This window comes from Cyprinus carpio, chromosome B23 (assembly GCF_018340385.1).
Source record: "Cyprinus carpio isolate SPL01 chromosome B23, ASM1834038v1, whole genome shotgun sequence".
Lineage (NCBI taxonomy): Eukaryota > Metazoa > Chordata > Actinopteri > Cypriniformes > Cyprinidae > Cyprinus > Cyprinus carpio.
Genome location: NC_056619.1, coordinates 17,304,934 through 17,328,031, shown reverse-complemented (window position 1 = coordinate 17,328,031; position 23,098 = coordinate 17,304,934). Strand labels below are relative to the sequence as shown.

The 23,098-nt window shown below is 37.8% G+C and overlaps 2 protein-coding genes across 9 annotated transcripts; one reads left to right on the top strand and one right to left on the bottom strand.

Annotated features, from left to right (window-relative positions):
• Nucleotides 1-1,083: 1,083 nt before the first annotated feature.
• Nucleotides 1,084-8,555, bottom strand: zgc:153867 (uncharacterized protein LOC337226 homolog). 6 transcript variants are annotated; one of them, XM_042751305.1, is made up of 7 exons: nt 8,176-8,555; nt 5,605-5,632; nt 4,118-4,261; nt 3,151-3,324; nt 2,909-2,986; nt 2,634-2,674; nt 1,084-1,617 (listed from the first exon to the last, which is right to left on the bottom strand). In XM_042751305.1, the coding sequence occupies exons 1-6, from the start codon at nt 8,350-8,352 to the stop codon at nt 2,646-2,648; spliced, it is 630 nt and encodes a 209-aa protein (XP_042607239.1). In that variant the 5' UTR covers nt 8,353-8,555; the 3' UTR covers nt 1,084-1,617; nt 2,634-2,645. The 6 variants fall into 6 exon arrangements, with proteins under 6 accessions (XP_042607239.1, XP_042607238.1, XP_042607240.1 ...); XM_042751304.1 differs by lacking the exon at nt 5,605-5,632 and adding an exon at nt 5,839-5,866 and having other exon boundaries at nt 8,176-8,554; XM_042751306.1 differs by lacking the exons at nt 2,634-2,674; nt 8,176-8,555 and adding exons at nt 5,839-5,866; nt 6,374-6,518.
• On the top strand, nt 5,145-22,477 carry neurod4 (neuronal differentiation 4). 3 transcript variants are annotated; one of them, XM_042751300.1, is made up of 3 exons: nt 5,145-5,675; nt 15,405-15,476; nt 20,621-22,477. In XM_042751300.1, the coding sequence occupies exons 2-3, from the start codon at nt 15,474-15,476 to the stop codon at nt 21,674-21,676; spliced, it is 1,059 nt and encodes a 352-aa protein (XP_042607234.1). In that variant the 5' UTR covers nt 5,145-5,675; nt 15,405-15,473; the 3' UTR covers nt 21,677-22,477. The 3 variants fall into 3 exon arrangements, with proteins under 3 accessions (XP_042607234.1, XP_042607235.1, XP_018921741.1); XM_042751301.1 differs by lacking the exon at nt 15,405-15,476; XM_019066196.2 differs by lacking the exons at nt 5,145-5,675; nt 15,405-15,476 and adding an exon at nt 19,132-19,359.
• The last annotated feature ends 621 nt before the right edge of the window (nt 22,478-23,098 follow it).

Sequence of the window (23,098 nt, the reverse complement as noted above, 5' to 3'; positions counted from 1 at the left end):
CCACACACATCCGCACAAAATGAATTCAGTAATTAGTGGAGGACCTATTCACCGCCGGTGTATGATACTTGGCTCTCTGGCTCTCGCTCGGTGCCGCCTAATGAGGGGGGAATAGTTCTGACTGCTGCCGAGCGAAGAGAGAGAAAAGGTCAGTGAGCTGTTGATGGGCTCCTCTCGGCACACAATGCATCATGGGGTATTTCAGCACACCCAAACAAACCCTCAGATTACATCTTATGTGATGTTCTCTTACCTATAAAAAAAAATTACTTTTTTTCAGTAGAGATATGTGATCAGATACAGAGATATATATGGCAGTAACACAGACAGGCTGTTGCAAAGCCTGTACAAACATCATTTTACAAATAAATATAGGGTCAATAGAAGACAGCATTAATATATCTCAATTCATTCTAATATGATAATTTGGTGATCAAGAAACATTTTTATTGTTATCAATATTGAAAACAGTTGTCCTGCTTAATATTTTTATGGAAACAGATACATTCTATATAATAATGTATTAATGGTATTAGATGTGCATGTATAGGTATGCACATATAGATGTTTATTGTATTAATGTAAAATTATTTCATTATTTCTTTGTTATATTTCAAATTTCCATTGAAATTAAAAAAGCTATACATTCTCAAAGCAGCATGAAAAACAGGTTTGTAAAACCTGCTACAATTTTTGCCCTTTTAAGCACTTGAGACCATTAGTCCCAAAGACACTAAACATCTTAGTGCCAACAACATTTACCTTTAATTTAAATCACTGACCTGAAACCTAATAGGGACCATTTGAATTGCATTAGTCTAACTGCAAAAGAAGTTGAGCAATTTGCTCTAATTTCACTTCAGACAGCTTGGTTTTTATAATTAACCACAATCAATTAAAGCAACTGGAGTGGGGAGTTCAGCTTTCAACAAGTGTAAAAACACTGCCATCTATCTGCAAACAGGAGAGAGGCAAGTTCAACTGGACTCAAAGCTCATGTTCTTTAAATTTACAACTACAACCATTTTTTTTTTATACTTTCTAAACAAGACTAAATAATCTGAAATAAAGACAAACAAATAGTTTCTGTTTAAAATGTACTTTATTGGACAGAGAGGACATTCCAAATTAATTAAAATGTTATTGCATTTCCGATCCATAATTTCTCAATTTGAAAAAGGTAACTTATTCTGAAAAGGCCAAAAATAAAAGTCTGGCCAGACACGACATTTCTACTACAGCACAGTCCAGCAGAGATGCCTGAGGATACACTGGATATTGCATACACACTGCTAATGTGCTGTATTGAGAGGTTTTATTGCAGACCAGGCAGCACACAAGAGATCTTTTTCATATCGCTAAATGATTTGAATACCACAGGACAGGAGGTGGACCACTTGGGGAGTCAAATGGGAACTTAAAGAAGATAAAGGCACTTCTAATAATAATAATACCCAAATGAGTGCAAACACAAGCCAAGGACTGGAGCCATTAAGCAAATGAAGGTGACGGAATGAATAGGAAGAAAAAAATACATAAAGAAAATATTACATAGAAAAGACAAACAAATGAGTTGTGGTCTTTATCTTCAACCGCTCATGACCATGCGGACGAGTTCTGTAGAAAAATAAAAAATAAAACAATGTTAATTTACAGTTTGTGTCAAAAAGGGGATCGACCCCAACTACAGCACACAGCATCAAAAAATACATTATAACTAAATAAAAAAATTGTTTTAAAATGAGGATGATTATAAATAATACAAATATAAATGAAACATATTTAAAAATATGTATATACAAGAAATTATTTTACAATAACAGACAAATGCTCTTCACACTACCCTTCAAAAACTGCATTTAGCCTGCGACATTTGCTGTAGTTGGAAGCCGTTCCCCATTTGTACTCGTTCATAAGTGTTGAGAAACAGGGTGAGAGCAAGATCATGGCTAGCTCCTACTAAACCACAGCTCAAAGACTTAACCAGGTCTAGGATTCAAGAAAATGTTAAAGAAGCTCCTTCTGGTTTTCCTCTACAGGGCATGAGTGGAAACGGTTTTATAGCACAGCTACAGTAATGAGAGATCGTAGAGTTGAGCTATGGATCAGCCTCCATCAGGAAAAGGGAGAGAAAGATCAGCAAAAACAGCCAAACCACTGCAATTTGATTGGTTAGTTAATAATGAAAGCAACCGCACTGCTTGGTGAGCACAGGGAGGGAGTGTGCCGATATCGGAAGACAAATCTTAGACTGCTTTTTAAAAGCGATACACCCTGTTATGCTACATCCCTTGACATGCGCTCAAGTCTGAAGCAGTGCAGTCGCCCTTTGCCTCTGAGAGCCGTCACAGGGACGGCCACATGCAGAGAGCATGCTGCAGCCAGGGGCCAGAGGAAAGGCTGCTGCAGAGAAAGGGAAGAGTCCAACCAATGTTTCAAAACCTTCAAACTACATCCAACCAGGCTCTCTAGCTCTAGACACTACATGAGGCACAGCTGCCCTCTGAATGACTATATTTCGTTGATAGGTGTAGACTATGCAATCATGTGCGTCTCAGAGCATTAAAGAAAAGGCCTGGATGGATTGTTGCATCACGTGTTATAAATGTTGAGGGCAGGATGTAGACTTATACCCGAGACATCTCTCAGCCAGACATGATGTGACGAACGAAGGCTGTGGAAGATCAGTTACAGTTACGGCATGCTTTCAAGATCCGATTCTCGCTAAAAGAACTTAAAAATGCTTACAACATTGTTGTGCATAAACATAATACATCCATTCAATCCCCAGCACAAAGTTGAATTTTGTATTAAAATGTACTGTTATTAACAATGTTCTAGACAAAAACTAGGCTCATAAATCAGCAAGTGCCTTCATGATAAACCTATCTGCATAATAATTGTTTACCTTCATAATTGATGCAACCGTTAGCATCTTCGTGTCCAGCTAGAAGCGTTTCTACCTCTTCTTCGGTCATCTTCTCTCCTATAAAATTAATAAATATACCCATGCAAAAATGTTTTGCAAACAGAGCACTACATACATGTACACCATATTTGAAATGTTCACTTCAACCGTTTCTACAATCGTTGGCCTAGATGTGGAGGAGTGGGCTATAAATATCTCCTCAGGAGACCGGGCCGGCTTACCCAGTGTGGTGAGAACATGGCGGAGCTCAGCACCCATGACTGTGCCGTTGCCTTCCTTGTCAAATACTCTAAGCCCCTCCACAAAGTCCTCAAACGTGCCCTGGTCTTTGTTCTTAGCAATGGCCTGGAGCATGGGCAGGAACTGTTCGAAGTCCAGCAATTTATGGTTCATTTCTGAGGAACAAAGAAGTCTTTAATTAGACAAGATAGTATATGTCCATATTATACAGGAAGAGAGAACTACTCTAATTATCGTAGTTAAGTCAGTTGAGATAACAGCACAGTGCTGTTGTCACTATATGTTTTTATGCATTTAAATAAAGTACCTTTTTTGATAGTTCAGCATTTCGGTTTACAAAACCTTAACTGATGGACTGGAGTCATGCAGATAATTGTGATGTTTTAATCAGCTTTTTGGACTCTAATTCTGACGGCACCCATTCACTGCAGAGGATTCATTGGTGAGCAAGTGATGTGTTGCTAAATTTTCCTAATCTCTTCCAATGAATCTTCAATGGGCTAAGAGTACCGTAAATATAGCAAATTTTCATTTTTGGGTGAACTATTCCTATTATGTTATGATGCATTTGAACAGTTTTGTTACAAATCCTGTTGGTGCAGCTGATAAAATAGTAAGAATATAGTTTTAACAGTGTTAAAAACAAACCAACAAAGAAATTTAATTTAAACGGTATAAAGCTTCTTTGGTAATATAAACTTTATATTTTTTTTAAAGTCTAAGCACTTTAATACATTAATTTATCCTGCTAAATATAAACTTTATATTTTTGTTGTGAAGTCAGTACAAATATTGGCTGGGCAAGTACAAATCTGACCAGCTGAGCAGCTAAAAATGTGTACTGTTGAGCCCTGAAATATCTTATTCTGTAAATACAGATAGAGACAAGATATGATATTAAGGCAATTATTATACAGGTCAGCCATTATCAATAGTGTCTTGTCCTACCTTCTGCCTTTGGGTTGCCCAGGACTTTGAGCACCTCTGCATTGACGGGATTTTGGCCCAGCGCGCGCATCACATCCCCACACTGACTGTAGGTGATCTTCCCATCTCCCGTCCGGTCAAACAGGAGGAAGGCTTCTTTAAATTCTGCACAGATCATTACAACAAGTATTGAAACAATCCTGGGAAACAAACAGAACACAGGAAAAAAGAGGAGGACAAAATACATACATGATGAAAAAAAAAAAGAGAGAAACTGAAATGAACAATCATGACAAATAAGGATGGTTGATTTTAGTCAACAAGAAAAATAGGACAAGATAGATTATGCCTTTCATTGTAAAGATGTAATGACAGGCCATTCCTTTAAAGAGTCTGGCTTAATTTAAAGAGCCCAGTGGATCAGCACAAAGAGAAATACTGCACCAGCCATCAATATTAATGCCACTCTAGGCTATTTTCTGCGGTCTCTATTCAGGTTAGATGAGGCAAGCTAAATGACCACAGAAATCTTATCCATCCACCTTAAGTCATTATACACCTCAGTACTCAGAGACCTTTTGATCAAGTTAAAATGCTAGTGAAATATTCAAAAACACCAAATAGCTATTTAAGCAGAACTTCAGGCAAACTTACTGGCACCAAACTACACTATTGTAGTGTGTGTGTACACACATATATAGCTCTCGCTCTCTCTATCTATATACACACAAAAGTTTTTTTTTTTTTTTTTTTAGATCATCTTAAAACATAACCCTAAAGCCTAAACCTAATTTTCCATTATTGAGTGTTTAAACTGTTAAACCACATGTGGTTATAAATAAATGATCCTTTTGACTCCAAGCTGGAGTTCACAGAAAGAACTGAATGTTATCCGTTAGGACAGGCCCTTCCAAAAAAACTCCCATCTCTGTAATGCTTTTCCTGCTCGATGGAATGTGGCTGTTCCCTTGCATGACTTAAATTGAGCCTTTAACCATATATGGTATGAGAGGAAAATGAGAGAGTGAGAGAGTGAGAGAGTGAGAGAGAGAGAGAGAGAGGCATTATATCAACCTCCTTTGCTTAAACAAACAAGAGCAAAGATGAACCTAAATGGCCATTTACCAAAGAATGTGACTGGTAGTAACAGATTATAACTCCAATATTCTAGTTTCAGAGCTGATATTTAGCTGTTTAACACGGCAAGACTTCGCACTCTTTTGTTAGCAGTTACAACACTTCCTGACTCAAGACACACCCTCTACAGATATGACTGTCCATGCTACAGAAGAAACTGATTAGCTAACAGGCCTACGCTACAAAAATGCATTTCTACTTTTCAAACAAACCCAGTTGTGATTCTTGCAGTTCATTTACGTTAATTACTGAATGCACTTCAAATGAGGGAGGCAGGTGAGGTGCTATCGGACCCACAAACAGCAGTTTGTTGTCCTTAACCCCATGCAAACTAAATCACATCAGAACAGAAAAGTTTTCAATGCACTCACCGTGTATTTGCTCCAAGTTAAACTCAATCTGGAGGTGACATACAACAGTGGCAAAGGAAAACAATACAAAGGTAAGGAAAGTAAGCAGGAGGAATGCAGGGGCAGAGGAACAGATGAGCAGAATAACACGCACGGGATGATGAAATCAGGCTTTCTAGCAAGAAATGCAGGGAAATGTAACATATACATAGTAATAGAAAGAGTAACATGCATATGGACTAGACACAAACTCACCAAGAATCTGGTCCTCGCTGAAGTCAGACTGTTTGAGACAGAGCGACATTTAATGAATATGAAATGATGCACAATAGCAAAGCTGGGAATCAGATGGGGATTCTAATAACAACACATCTATGGTACATAAAATAAAATCCGTCTGGGTAAGTATTTTAGGCCGCACGAAAAAGTTAGATAAGTTTTCTATCCTTGGCTAAAACTGACCAGCTAACGTTAATACTGTCTGCTAACTCACAGCCGTGCTACCGGGTGACAGGTAGGCCAAAACACAATCTTGGAATGAATGTAAGTTAGCTATCTTACTCTTGGGTTTCTGTAAAAGAATTTCATGAACAATTTACAAAGGTTTAGTCACTTTCTTGCGTGCTAAAAGGCGTAAAACTCGGTTAGCTAGCATGAAACAGGCTAACGACAGATTCTTAGCACTAAGCGTGTATATAGTTACCACACCACACACTTAGTAACGTTTAACGGTACTTAAAAAAAAGTATAACTGAGTTTATCTACTGAAATATTTCAGCAATATGCCTACCATATCTGCAGTAGCTTGTTTTCCGGTTGTGTGTTGCGGCGGGAGTGTGAGATGACTCGCTCTGGCGCTGCTGAGTTATGAAGGGTAGCGATATATCTGATTCGCGAACGAATCATTTCTCTGAGTCGAATCTTTTCAGAGAATTAGCTGAACCGGTTTACTAATAGGAGTGAACGAACTTACAGAATTTTAAGATAGGCCTATTTTCAAATCAGTAGTATAGCCTAAGTGACATTAGTTTGATTAATGGCTGCAACAAACTGAACTGGGATACATGAAATTACAGCATTTAGAAAACAATTATATGAATAATTAAAGTGTATGTAGAATTGACACCGAGTGGTTGTACTAGGTATTGCAGTGCAAATTCAAAATATTGGAGAGGGTTTTTTTTCACCTGGCCCCTCCTCCTCAGACTTGACGGACACGTAGGTTGCCAGATTGACGACACAAACAGGAACGAGCGCACACGACGATGAATTAAATTAAATACGCTGTTTTTTTCCGCCACCTGGCAACCCGGTGTTCCGAAATACAAATGGGTAAATTGGCAGTGGGCGGCTTTCACAAACCAAAACAAAGATGGACATTCCGGCCCAGAACGCACATTTTCAAAGGAGAATAACTGACTGTAGCACTGTTTTTCAGATAAAGAAGTATGTTAACTTAACATGTTTCTTAAATATCTGCAAACATATTATGATATTTTTATGCTTTAGTAGAGTCAAAATCTTACATACAGCACATTTAAGTAGGCCTATTTATAATATTAAATGGAATGTGGAACCGCGGGATACGTCATGACGTAAAGAATCACTTTTTAAAAATCGATTCCTTAAAACGAACTGTTCGAAAGAACCGATTCGCAAGAATGACTCGGACTTCCCTTCACGACGAGTGGAGTATTCTCATTACACACAAAGAGTGACATAAGTGCACAGAGACACTCCCAGCGCAGATCACTATATGATTATCACATAATGATATATATATATATATATAATGATTGACTGCACATAATTGGCAAAGCGCGTGAATTCAGTGCTGATGATTTTTAAATTTGTAAAGCCATGCGATTAAGCATTTGTTTGTCAAAATTCAACTGCTCTTCAATGCTGCATTCCTAAGCACATGGAGGTGTAGGCTGTATGTTCATATAGGCTCTGTAAATTGTAGAAATAACAAATAAAATGTATAATGACAATTAATTAAACAGGATATATAGTAGGCTATACATGTTAAATTCCCATTGTTTTATGCTTATCGTCAATATATGATCAATTATGAATGGGTTGCTCTGTTGGTTTCAACCTAGATTTAAGAATAAGGTGTATAACAAAGAAGAATATAAATTATTTAGTACATTTAAGTAAAACTGAAGGTGACAGTAATGCAGCTTGTGTGGACCAGCTACATCAGTGCCCCATTTCTCAATCCTGATATAGCTCTAGTATTCTCTTAAGATTTGAGGTCTGGGTTGACACAGTTTTCCGTGCGCAATGCTGAGGTAATCAGAAGCTGCACAAAAACAGATTATGCTAATGTTTTATTCATAACTAGCTTAAATTCGGATCTGATACTTGTGTTGCTGTGTGTCAGTATGTTGCCATACAGAAAATATGAATTTCTATTCTTGATAAGTCCACATCAAGTTATTCATATGAAGGTTTTTGGTCTATTTTGATCAACATTCTATTTCTGCTGCATTTCCCGTTGCTATTTTACTGATGCATAGAAGAGTTGTTGCCATAGTAATGAAGACTAAGCAATTCTAAACGCTTTGTCGCAGGACAGTCACTTACCTCTAATGTGCTTGGGTCAAAGGGGGAATCAGAGGGGCGCAGCATCCGCGGTTTCAACTCAGGAGCTGATTTTGGGGGTGAAGGTGTTGTGGAAGGGCAAGGAAATGGTGGTCCGTGCCTTGGTAACGTTCCCCCTGATGGAGACTTTTTAATTGACGGTTCTCGTTTTGGTGCCATCTTTAGACCTTGGAATGTGTCCTTCCTCCCTGTCCACTGCTTTGCCAAAAAAAAAAAAAAAAAAAAAAAAAAAAGCTCTGTCAGATGAATTGCATGTGTGTCCTCTGATAATAGAAAGAGGAAGAGGAATGAATAGGAGAAGCAAGCAGGTTGCAGGAATAATCTAGGATGAATTCATGCAGTGGATGTGCGTGCAGTGAGAGTGGAAGAGAGTGTGCGTAGGAGTGCTGTCTCTCTCTGCTTGTATTTATATGTAGGTCAGAATCGTGTTCATATGTGGGTGTTAGGGTGTTTGTGTCACTGACAGACAGCAGTATCAGTATAAAAGAACCACGTCAAGACCTGTGTGTGTGTGTGTTTGTGGAAGAGCTAGATCTGCTACAGTATATGGTTATTTATAGGTATTTACATTTTTATTCTATTCCTTTTATCTCTGTGAAATATTTCTCTCACACTCAGTCTCTTGGTAATTGCAAACTTCCTCAATGTTTCCTTGTGATGATTCTGTTATTGTTATTATTATTATTATAAATTGTATCATCCCCCCCCCCCACAATATTTAGGTGTCTTGGTTTTACAGGTATTAACTGGATGATTTAGCCTATGAGTCTAAACTCATCAATAAAGTCCATGCTTAATATTTAGAGGTATTGTGTATGTATTTTATAATGAGTATTTATGAAGTACATTATAAGGTTAAATGTAGCTGGGCAAAAGTATAATGACGTCCACTTCTAATGAACAAGTTTGTCTACCAGAAATTCATTTGAAGCCAATTCTTAGAGCTATTCATAATACAGAAACTTTCCAGAGAATTGTGTTGAAACCTTTTGGGATGAATTACTATTTTTGGGTGTCTGGGTCATGAGTTCACAATTAAATCACTAAACAGGAATTAGTTGTCTATGCATAGTATTACTATTAACCAATCAGCACATGTTTAGGGCGTGATAGCACAATTAGAAAGTATTGCTTGCCCATAACCACTAGAGGTCAGTGTTGCCTAAAATAAAACCTTAACCAGATCACCAAAACGAAATAAATGAGACTACTATTATAAAACTTCCCTTCCCCCTACATATTCCACAAGTGAGTAAATAAAAATAACTCAATTATGAATAATAATTCATAGGCTAAATAAGATTATTTTGGTTCAACCTCTATCAGTATTGAATTATTCAAATGGAATATTATGATTACTAATTTATGTTCTAATTAAGTGAGTAAACTTGCACTAAATAACCTGTTCCAGTATCATTAAATCATATTTGTCATAATGTCATATTTAAAACCCACTAATAATACAGCATAGCCTATAACATGTAAACAAACTTTTTAAATTAAACTTAAAATATCTGTTTTATTGACAGCACATCTCTTCTAAGACGTCAAATACGTTCAGATAGATTTAGTACACGCCCTTTAATAGATTTTACGTTTTTACGAATAATCAATGTTACCCGCCCTTTAATAGATTTTACGTACAATCCATCGCGCGCTCAATGGGCCTTGAAATCACCGTTTATGTGTCTCTAGCATCACAACAATGGTGACACAGGACCCCCACCGCGCGACCAACGGCACACTGAATTAATTAATTAATGCACATTTTGGATATTACAAATGCTCGCCAGACCTGTTTAATTCGCAGCAAAATGTCTGTAAAGTATTTTTGTAAGAAGTGGTGACCTCACGTGTTTTCTCAGCGAAGAAGGCCTCAACAAAAGCGACTCTGCCGAGTGAACATCAAGTCTTACAACCGACTAAAGAGATTCATTTTTGGGCCTCACGTTTCTCTTAATCTCTGTTTGTACTGTAATCTGAGCAACAACCAATCCAGTATGCCAAAATGTCCTAAATCTTTTGCTTAGTTATTTTTGTAGTGTTTATTCTATGTTTGACTTACACAAAAGTTTCTGTAGTATGACATCAAAGTCATTTTACCAACTTTAGGTGAAAGGTCTCCAGAACATCTGCTTTTTTTTTTTTTTTTTTTTTTTTTTACACAAGTGCAGAATTGATCATTCTGGTGGCTGATTTTTCCAATTGGAAAAGTAAACTTTCTGTTTTGCCTTCTTCTTTTCAGGCCTTTGATGAAAAGAAATTGAATTATGCTGAACTAGGCAAAGGGAATCAATTGTTCCTCAGAGGTTCCCCCAGAATGTGTAATAGAATTATAGCAACTGCCCCACCTAATGTCTCACAGAATCCCCGGACCATGCCAAATCATCAAACCACCTGATTTATTTTTAATGGCATTACACCCCTTACTCTGTAGTGTCATGGTAATATCTGTGGCTCCTCCAGCTGCCTCTATATCACATTAGCCAAGCTTAATATTGACTGTGTAGGGCTTGCGAAACAATAAGCCTGGAATATAGGCAGCTTAGAGGCAGACAGCCAATCGGAAAGCCCTGCAGTTGGCTGGAGGGGTGTTAACTAAAGCACTGAAGTTGCTTTTGCCCTGGAGGAGCAGTTCAATCAATGGGATGCTTAACGCAGGGGTACCCACATGGACCCGCAGCTTTCAGATCCAGGCATCTTTCAACAAGTCCGAGCTGACGAGAAACCATGAAACCTGATGCAACTTGATTCCTTTTATTTTGTCTCTCTGTCTTTCGTGCAGCAAACAAACAATCACTTCTCGTCTCATTTAATCAGAAGCCATAGTGTTTTCCAGCTGGCATCAGTTTTTCTGCATCAAAATGTCTGTATAAGTGGAAAAATACTTAAAAAAGCAATACATTGAGCTGATTTAAATATCGGCTCATTGGCATTGCACCAATGCATATTGCATTTTCTCTTGAAGCTGTGGGAAAATCGCTGCATTTGGGGATATTCAGAATTATTTTTATTTTATTTGTGTTAATATTTTAGAGAAAGGTATTTCATTTTATAAAAATTAAATCAGACCACTTATAAATCCTTGTGTTTGTCAAATTGCGGTAAACCACTTTGGGAATCAGACTATTCCACTTGTGGGCTACATGCACCTGATCACACACAATCTGTGGCCCCCTGTCAAACACTCAGAAATCTTTTAATTTGTTGAAATGAAACCCTGCAAATCTGCGCACTCATGTCATTAGTTCCGAAACGCCAGTTGCAGTTGGTTTTATGACACTTATGAATCTAATGATTGTGTTTGTTGGAGAAGCTAGAAGAAGGAATGGGCAAAATCTGGCTATTGTGTTTGGGCATACTGAATATGGCCTTTGATTAGTGCATGGGTGCAATCTATTCAACTTCTCTCACTCCCTCCCATCCTCCCCTCGCTCTATCCTTCCCAGCTACAGCCCCTTGGGGTATGCCCACGTCCCAAAGGACAGCCAGCAAAGCAGATGGAACCCCCCTCCCCTTTCCCTCGTCTCTCACAGCTCACCCCAACAGGGTTGGGGTTCAGGAAAAGGATGGACTGCGATTGGATGAGCACTTCATTTTATAAAATGTGGTTTAAGAGGAATTCTCTGACCACCTTAATTGGAACTATAAGTGATTGTATTCGGCTCATTCGAATGGTTCAATTATCCTCCGTTGGCTCTAATAGCCAGTATGACCCTCAAAATTCCCCAACAGAATGGAATTTGTGCGACTTCCAAGCAATCGCTAGAAAAATTGCAATAGGTGTTGCGTGGACACTCTCCAGCCATCATATCAATAGCAGAGCAGCCTAGAGAGGGGTTGCAGGTGGCATATTGTGCCAATGGGCAATTTTACGCTTCCAATTATGCAGTGGGCACTTGATATAATATGGGATTGATTTACACAATCTGGCAGACTGGCTTTTATTCCCCGATTCCCCCCTCTCGCTCCTCATTGGCCATGATTTCAACGTGTTTAATGGAGAAAAGAAATGGTTTTAGTAATAATGCGCTGATGAAGGGAGTATTACTGAGGTTAAAAGTCCATAGCTTTAAAACTCGGCGCCACTTCTCCCCAGTGTCCGAGAGCACGAGTTAGGCTGTTCTCCTGTCCCTCAGGATCCATCTCAGAGAACTCCTGTATTCAGCTCCAGTAAGCAGCAGATAAGGCCGGAGCTCTGGGATTACCTTTACAACACATATCTTTTAAAACACAGACGCACTCTTACTCTCTATTATTCTCTTAAGGGAATAGAATTCTGTTTTCAGAATGTTTCATGTTGGAAACAAGATGAAGAACATCCATTAAACCTTTCAATTATGAAATGAGTTCAGTTCAGTGAAAAGCAGCTCTACAGAAGACAATAGTGTTGTTGTTCAACTCCAGTCAGTTCAAAGTTGATTCAGTTCAGTTCAATAACAGGGTCGATTTGGCAAAATTCACCAATTATGCTAAAAACACAGCTCCACAGAAGAATAGTGTCATTATTTAGCTCAAGTCAGTTCAATGTTGATTTAATTCAGTTAAATCACAGTGTCAGTGTTGTAAAATTCATGAGTTCAGCTAAAAAGCAGCTTTAAAGGGATAGTTCACCCAAAAATGAAAATTAGACGTCATCCAACGGAACGGTTCCGCATATGACAGTCAGCAGAAGTGGGAGAAAAGTGTTTATTACGTTTGAAATATGGATATTCTTGCAAAAACGCATGGCTTCGCTACAGGAGGCCTTTATTCATGCTCCTGAGCCGTGTTGGCATGTTTTATTATGGATGCATGCGCTTTATTTAACGTGTTTTGGACTGTTAAACAGAAACACCCACCCACTGCAATGATAGAGCTTAGGAGAGACAGGACATTTTGTAACATAACTCCGATTGGAGTGGTCTGAAAGAAGAAAGTCATGTACACCTATGCCTGGAGGGTGAGTAAAACACAGGCTAATTTTCATTTTTGGGTGAAGATGATGGTGTAGTATCAAAAGACAAAGAATGTTCTTTTAATAACTGTTCTCTAAAAAAGTGCTTCTATGGCACAAACTGGTTCTTCAGTGACATTGAACATTTATTTTCATATTTCAAATGTTTGTTTGGTTGAATAATTTATTTACAACTTTAACAATCTTAGCTAGAAAAAGTCATTAAGTCCAAGTTTTTATCAAAGTTTTCCCAAACAGCCCAGCCCCCATCACCCAAACACACCCCTGCTTTTATAATTATTACAAGGGGCTCAGCTTTCAGGAGACATGGAGGGAGCATGTGTGCATGGCTTTAATTCCTATTGTATTCGTTCAATCTCAGTCTAAGCGAGTGTGTCTGTGTCTGAGCTCAGGAGAGAGGGAGTGAGGGAGAGAAAGACAGAAACAAGGACCCATCTGTCAGAGAGGCGGACGAATCCCCCTTCCCACTCCAAACAGGTCCCTTGGGACTGCAGAAAAGGATAACTCACTTGTGGCAATAGTTGTGGGGTGTGTGGGTTTTTTTGGCACAGAGAAGGACTCTCAACCAAGGGAACTACAACAGCATCACAACAAGCCAGCTAGAGTAAACAAGTGCTAAGTCATCGCTGGTGTTCTTAAGGAGATGCATCCTACTAACTGTCACTGATGTGTTGACAGGGGGTGGATGCGCTTGATTAGTCTGTTTTGGCTTGTTAGGTTTCTGTTAAAGATTTGATGTTTTTTTTTTTAAGTAATGCATTCAGCAAAAACTTCATAGCACAGCTCCAGATTAATACAATTGCTAATGTTACAAAAAATGTTCAACAGAAATCCTTTCAAAAAACCTTATATAGTATAATTTTGTGTGCAGTGGGTACTGCACTCAACAACAAACACTGCAGCGTACGCAAGTTGTAACAGGTTTTTTTTTTATTTTTATTATTAAGTCAGTTAAAGAGATTAATTACTAATTACTAATTACTCTAACTATGTTCTATTATGACTTATGTAAAACAAATCAGCAGTTGTTACTGTAATATTGTAATCTGCAAGCTTTACATCAGTGTATTTACTTAATGTATAAATAAAAATACACATCCACAAGATTTTTGCCTTAATTATTTAATAAAAACATATTCTAAAAAGATCTAATATTATAAATATACCTTTTTTTTATTATTATTGGTTATTGTTTTGCATATATCCATTTACCCTAAGGTGACTGACAGGGAGTTGCTATATATAAGAAAAGTTTTTTTGTTTGTTTGTTTTGATGAGATTATAATTTTTTTATTGATTTTTTTTTTTTTAAACAAGCAAAAATATTATTTCAAAACAGTGTGATATTTCTATGGCACAAATTATGATCACTACAATGATGGCATCAAATTGGAACTAATTAGCAAAAACTAGATAAATACCCTATTATAGAAGTCACCAATGCTCACCAATTCATGCTCACCAATTTAGAGTTTCTTTGATAAAAATAAATAAACAGTAATAGAATGAAATAAAAATAACTGGTAAGATAACATTTTTCTATTTTAATATATTTTAAAAGGTTATTTATTCCTGTGATGGCAAAAGCTGGATTTTCAATAGCTATTACTTCAGTCTTCACTTTCAAATTATCCTTCAGAAATCATTCTAATTATGCTGATTATGCTGATCAAAAGGTTTCTTCTTACTATCAATGTTGAATTACTGTTGTGGATTCATTTTTAGGATTTTTTCTCTGAATAGAAAGTTCAAAAGAACAGCATTTCTTTGAAATAGAAATGTTTGTATCATTCTAAATGTGTTTACTGTGTTTACCGTGACTTAATAAAAATATTAATTTCTTAAAAAAAAATATTTTGTATGGTGGTGTATTCTAAAAAAAAGCTGCAATTGTTGTTAAACACCAAGAGTCTGAAACTATACAATGAACTGAACTTCTTATGAACAACAATCTTTACTGAGAAATTCTGTAATTTGTGAACAAATATTATCACTTGGCTCCTAAATGTATTATTTTAATTTCTCATTCACTAAAAAATATATTCAAGTCCAATCAGTACTTTCTGTATAATTGCAGAAACACAATTCCTCGGGACTGCAGATGGGATTGGGGGAGTGGAGCTGTCACTCCAAACAATGAAACGGGTCATGGGAGTTCTGTGTGCTGTTCCTCTAGATATAATTTGAACTCTAAACTGTCTCAACAGGAGGTTGTCTGTTGAGTACCACTGATCTCGTGGCTCTACATTCACAGATTTTCCATGAAGACCCACTGCATGAACACTTGAGAAAGCCCTCATGAAACTATAAGCATTAAGGTCAGATGGTGAGTAAATGGTCTCTTGTGATTGTAGTGTTCACTTCTGGTTGAGCTGGACTAGAAAATGCAGCAGGCCTTGGTCCCTAAGTTAGCTGTCCGTCCTTCAGTAGGGCACAAGGGAGGAGAGTTTGGGATCAACACGGTAATTCCCAATACAGGTTGCAGGTGTGACACAGCATTGTGAAACACTCCTGGGAGGTAAAGTTGTGGTGAAGCAGGGTTACCCTGGGATCTTTGGGGAAGCATGACACAGTTACTAGGTGTGCATACTGTTGACACACATGTGATCCCTGGTTCATATGGGACAGCACCACTCTGAACACACTTAAAGGGTTACTCCACCCCAAAATGAAAATTTTGTCAGTAATTACTCACCCTCGTGTAGTTCCAAACCCGTAAGACCTCTGTTCATCTTCAGATCAAAAATTAAGTTATTTTTGATGCATTCTGAGAGCTCTCTCACTCTCCCATAGACAGCAATGTAAGTAACACGATCAACGTTCAGAAACGTAGCAAGGAGATCGGTAAAATAAACCATGTGACATCAGGGGTTCAACCGTAATTTTACAAAGCTACGAGAATACTTTTTGTGTACAAAGAAAACAAAAATAATGACTTTATTCAACAATTCACCTCCTCCTATACTGTTGTATCAGCCGCACCACACAGATACGCTGTTTTCGTTCAAATCAAAGCGTAAATAAACTTAGAAAACATATCTGTGTGGTGCGGTCAGAGAGCTGTCAAAATGCATCAGAAATATCCTAATTGTGTTCCAAAGATGAATGGAGGTCTTACGGGTTTGGAACGACATAAGGGTGAGTAATTAATGACAAATTTTCATTTTGGGGTGGAGTAACCCTTTACGCATGTAAATGCATGTAGAAGTTACCCTTATCATGACCTCCACACAAACCGAAAATCTGAAGGCCAATTTCTCAGTAAAAGATTCTCAGCGACTTGAAAATGAGTGTTAAAAAGAGAATACTTAATGACGTTTATGACTGTTTTCTTTCAAGTTAATCATGATTAACTGGACATTGATTGTTGAGTGTTACCATAGCAAGGGCTTTCTATCTTCATCAGTGCATAGATTTTCAATCTTAACATCACATCTATGCCGGCAAGTGGAAGCCTTCCTCCCTTTGTGTGAAAGGAAAGAAGCATCACCCGAGTGAACTAGCGGTATGGATATTGTCCTATTGTGTTGATTGTGTTGTCGCACGAGAGATTATGGTAGGCAGGCGACTGGCGCGTGAGCGCTGGTGCAGCAGACGCATCACTTAAGCCCATCTGTTCATTTATCAATCAGTGTCCGGCTTGACTTAAACCTTCAACTATCTAAGTGAACTTCTATACCAATTATAATGTAAATAGTGGCTAGCAATTAAAAACACAAAATAATAGATAAATTAAGCATCAGGTTTGATTGACTTGTCAAAAAAATCTTAGTAATATGTGTTTTATCATTTTATCATTTCAAAGTATTTAAAAGTAGTAATTATTTGATCCATTAGCATTAGATTTAGAATGAACTTTAGAAGTTAACTTTGTGTTACCAAAAGTTTTTGCAGAGAGAGTGTGAGCATACTCTCTAGGCCACAGATGTGCACACTTGGTGCATACAATGGGTTCAGTGTGAGGACACGTGTGACCTGAAGCCACACAGTCAATAGCACACTACTACAATAGAGCCCCTACTGCGGTATGAACACATAATAAGTAGCCCCATTTTGCCCCAATAAAGTCAAACTTTACCAGGGAAACCTTCATAAATGCTAAATAATGCACAGAATGTTATTTTCTTGTTTGTATATATAAATTCAGATGCAAAAGTCTCAAAGTGACATCTGAAATTTTCTTCTGAAATTAGCATTTTTATCAGACTCCTATCAATAATTTCACTTTAACGGCAATGAATAGGTTATTGCTCTTTTTAGAAGAAAATTTCAGATGGCGCTTATAGGCTATGCATCTGAACTCTTCATATATATATATATATATATATATATACATACACATTCAAAATTGGCTACAAATAAAGGGAAACCTGTTTGAAAACAATAACTACTTTTGCAATTCCTTATTATTTTAATATTATATTAGTATAAATATGTTTATAGACAAAAACATATGCGTGAGGCAGCCATTTGAATTGATGTGAATAAATGGACATTATTCATGGTGGATGCAATATTAAAATTTTCACCATTTAAATTTTTACAAAAAGTAGCCTATTTTAAATTTTGTTCCTGGATCCACGAAAAGTTTAAAATGTAGCAATCAATGAAACTTGCAAACTGTCATTCTTCACAGCATCGTTTTCATTCGCGAAACACTGAAACGGCACCCACCTTGAGAAAGTTCTGAAATAATTTTTTTTGTGATATTATCATGTGTTCTTTACATAATTAGTTCGTGAATTAAAGGATGCAGAGCGTAAGGTAAGTAGGCTATCTGTTGCATATGAAGTAGGCTAGTATAATAAATCTTTTCAGAAAATAGTATTTCGTAGGGCAAACCACCCTCGGGCGCAGCATGCATGGCTGAGTGAGTTATCTTAGCGAAACAAAACCGTTTTGGCTTGATTAATCCAGCAGTTATTGAGCGTTATGTTTTGGTGGGCCGAAGGGCGCTAATGAGCGGACGGAGCGAATGAATGAAACGGGTGAACAACACACACACCTGCTCACACTGCACCAAGCTGTCACAATCATTTACTGGGACGCGCGCGCGTCTTTGTACACTAGACTACTGTAATTAGAGTTAAGACCAACGTTTGACCTCGCCATAAACCAAATAGGGCTCAGGGGTATTAATCCAGCACTGAGCGGGCTTTATTGGGGCAGAAAATTACGTTAGGTCACGAAAGAAAAGCAGAGAGTTATTTGTATAGCGTCTCAATGATAGGCTATTTTCAATTTGGAATACACTACAAATCAACTGGTGCATTACATAATCCAGTAAACGAAATTAATGTGCTACTGACCATCAGTTCAACAATAAAAAAAAGTAGTTCATGTGTTTTTTATTATTAATGAAGGTGACAGTCATGAGGATCTAAAATTGTTTAAAAGACCTACTTACTTCATGTATTTATAACACAACACCACAAAAAAAAACAAAAAAAAAACTTTTTAATACTCTACTAATAATAGTCTACTAAAATATTATGCCAATAAGTTCAAAATTTTGTCTCAACATATTTAAAGCCTTTATAATTTAAAGCATTTAAAGCCATTTAATATAAAAAATAATAGCATACAAATAAATAAATAAAAAACATGTTCTACATTGTACAATGAATTACATTTTAAATCCATTTTGAATAACGTAATGGATTAAAATACATAGCCTATGTATAAGCGACACGTCATTGACCCAAATAGGTATTTGCAATCTTCCTCTCTCTGATCAATGACAAATAGATTGCAATGCCTCTCACGTTGCAAGATTTTAAGGTTAATGTACAAGGGAAGTTGCATCCTTCCCTCCGCACAAATGCGAACACCCTCGGACACAAAGCCCGGGGGATAAATGCACACACTTAAGTAGTCAAACTTTTGGCCACGAGCGCGCCACGCGCGTTCGGATCAGCTGGAGGGGTTGGGGGCTTGTGGGCGGAGCTTGTGAGCATCGCTAGAAAGTCAAAGCCGGGAGTCAGTGCGCTTCAGTGAGGCATACGACGTGCTCTGACGCACCAATGGAGAGCTAACGGACCTGCACTGGCTCAGACGCACTTGACATACACAAACCATCAGCGGGGAGTCTGGAACTTTGTTTTTCTATTTTTTACAGCATTTCTTTTAAACATTTTGACAGTGTGTTCAGGCTTTCTGACCACCTTTTTCAAGTTTTATCGAAGTGTGGCCAAGTGCCGCATTAACAGGTACGGTTATTTTTAATACTTTTTTATTAGGCTATTTGTATAAATATGTGTATATTACTTTTCAGCTCTTGTGGTGTGCGAAAAATCAAAGTTACTTTTCTTAAAGCTGTAGGAAGCCCATGTATCCTCAGATGTTTATTTCAAGCTTTATTCCAAGATTCTTATTTTAACAATTCTGCGTAATAATACAAAGTTGTTTATTAGCCTTTATTAGCCTAATTGTATTCTCATTGTTAAAAATAATAAATATTAACGCATATTCGAATTAAGATGAAATGTAGGGCCTATATAAAAGATAGTTAAAATAGAATAGCATTGGCTCTAAAACGCAGGGTAATCCATAATAGCCTGTAAAATGTTTTCACCACTATACTGTATGTCCAGTTTGTTTCCATGCATTTTGTCACAATTATGCATGTCATATTTGATCAGATCGCAAATTCATAAGTAATTAAATGCAACCCTGTAGACAAAGTGCAATTAACGAACCTCTTTCAATTTGGAACAATTTTTTATTTCATTTTCATGAAACAATTAAAATGAAAATGTATTTAGGCCTATTTATTTATTTTTAGAATGCAGATTATCTAATCCAGTCGAAATGTGTGCTGCCCGGTCCATTCATTATTACAAACGTTTGCGTTCTATAAAGGAATGACGCTCCAGTGCATAAATACCAGGAATGTTTATAAATGGCAAAACAGAATGTAATTTTAAATACAATCTAAACATCTCGCGTTTCTAGAGTTTTGAAGGAAAACATGGCTATTCATCGACGGAAGAATATCACGAGGCCATTAAATCTCTGTGACAAAAACTTGTATTTGGAGACAAAGCTGATGTCTATCAATCAAATCAAATTCAAAACTGTTCTAGTAGTATTAGCGTGGCTTGGTCCTGTGTTTGTTGATTCCGGTTTACAGACTCCCCACAAATTAAATCCGAGCGCTTTATCTGTGGACTAAATCCAGTCGTGTCCCAGATTGGACAGCGTCTCCAAAATGACTGCGGAAATCAAAGGGTTTATACAAAAAGTCTTTGCCATTAGATGGAGCATTAAAACTGAGAGAAGAAATGGAATTATAGAGCTTTAAGCTATATAATAATCATCACAATAATCGTGCTTTCTGTCAAGACTCTCCATTATGAGGGTTTTAACTCATGTGAGGAGTCCTACTCTGAACATCTAAACACATAGAGGTGTAAATACGGTTTTATTTTGATTTGAATGTACTCACAAATCTGTCTCCTGTGCCCTTAGATCACAATGATGACCAAACCTTATGGAAAACCAGGGGATGTGACTGAGCTTGTCAGTTCTCTCGGATGGATGGAGGAAGACCTCAGCTCACAGGATGGTGACCGGACACCTGAGATAGGTCACTATGTGTCACACAGGAGACCTGTAGAGCTTGGCAGTGAGGATATGGAGGAGGAGGAGGAGGAGGAAGAGGAAGAAGTGGGTCTCGATGGAGAAAAGGCACCCAAGCGAAGAGGTCCTAAAAAGAAGAAAATGACCAAAGCCAGACAAGAACGTTTCCGTGCCCGACGCGTCAAGGCCAACGCCAGGGAACGCTCACGCATGCATGGGCTGAACGACGCATTGGACAACTTGCGGAGCGTCATGCCTTGTTACTCCAAGACCCAGAAGCTCTCCAAAATCGAGACCCTGCGGCTGGCCCGCAACTACATTTGGGCTCTGTCGGAGGTTCTGGAGAGTGGCCAGTCAACCGAGAGCCTTGGTTTTGTGGAGATGCTATGCAAGGGGCTTTCGCAACCTACCAGCAACCTTGTGGCAGGCTGCCTCCAACTTGGACCCTCGTCCATGCTGATCAACAAGCTGGATGAAAAGTGTGGGATTCCAGGAGTAGGTGGTCCACAGGGTCACCCCATTAGCTATCCTTCACCGGGACTTCCCAGTCCACCCTATGGCTCATTGGAGGCCTCACACTTGCTTCATCTAAAGGGCTTCAAGGGGGCTAACTACGAGAACTCCTCACCAAACGAATGTAGCAGCAGCACGCCACCTTATGACGGCCCTCTTACTCCACCACTCAGCATCAGCAGCAACTTCGCCCTCAAGCAGGAGCCGTCGCCGCATGAGGCTGAGAGGAACTTTACACCTCACCCGACCCACGCCGCTCATTACATCTCCTCACACCCTTACCCACCTTCCTCCTTGGCGGGTCTTCCAGCTCCTCAGGGTCACCCGCTGTTCCCAGGCTCCCGTTTTGAGCTTCCTTTAGACATGGCTTTTGAGCAATTTACCCCTTCACATATTGTGACATCACAGATGAGCAGCATTTACAGTGAATGAACAGAAATGACCACCAGAGACACTCAGCAATTCTGCCTCCTGCTCCTCAGTTTGCCTCCAGTGGGGCAGCACATTTAAGGAGACACTTTGCATGTACCCTGTCTGATCCCTTAAGAGACCATAGTGGTCACTGAGAGAGAGTATCTGAAACGTAACCTACCTGTGGCAACTGAAGTACTGAGAAAGAGATGCATATTTTTTTTTTTTTGTTAATTTATTCTTGTTTCTGTAATGAGTTTGTTACTTCTTTAAATGTTATTTTTAATTGTTCTGGGATTTGTATTCTGTATACACTTGATGTTCTTCACCTCAAATAAGATGACGACTTTGGTGCACATATGCCATAAAAGTGCATCAAAATTGACGCATAAACAAGATTTTTAGATGCATACAGAGAGTAAAAGCCTCAGTTTTTTTTTCAGCATTGTTCAACCAGATGCTTATTTTCCACTAAACAAAACACACAAAACATAAATAAATAAAAAGAAAGAATGAAGGAAAAGGACCAATTTAGTACATTGCATTTACCATAACTAATGCATTTATTTATGACTGTATTTAATATTTATTTTGATGACAATTGTATGTTTTGAAACAATTTGTCAGCACTGTTTTTATTGGTTCATTGGTACACTGCCAGTCACTGCTACCAATACTCATAAAGTATCTAATTTATTTATTGGAATTCATTCAGTTTAATGTATTTTTGTCATTCTCCACAATATTTGTAATTTTGCTCAAGCGTTTGTAAATATTTACCTGTTCCGCACTTAATAAAATAAATATTCTTATATAATATGACGCAATTTGTTTCTTCCTTGTGCTCTTTATCATTGTTATCATGATCTTCTTCATTTAGAGATTCTATAATGTATACTAAAAACATAATGAACACTTAACCAGATAGATTAATAATTCTAACAATAAAACCAGATATTTAAAAAATACATTGCATTTCAAAATAATAATGCAACATTTATTTGATTTTTGTTATTACAATCAATTATTTAATTATAATGTTGCACTGTTGTGCTTAATCTTCATTTCATAGTCATGCAGAATTTTCTCTAATGTGTGACCAAATGTATTCATAGACTTAGAAAAAAAGAGAAAAAAGTCTATCTATCCATCCATCCATCCATCCAACCTTCCATGTACACACATATACATACACATATACAAATGTTATAAAAATGGCAATCACTGAATTTGTAAGATGATGTTGAATCGTATGTATAATAGCCATTTCAGTGATTAATATTAGTGTTATGATGGGCATGGGAGTCAGTGGAGCATGTGGAGCCATGGGAACACATAGCTGTGGAACAGGTGACTGTGTCATGGGATCCCCTTTCAGTCTCACTTGCATTTTCCCAGCCTTTTCATTGCCAAAATGGTTGGGGAAATCAACAAAACAAAACA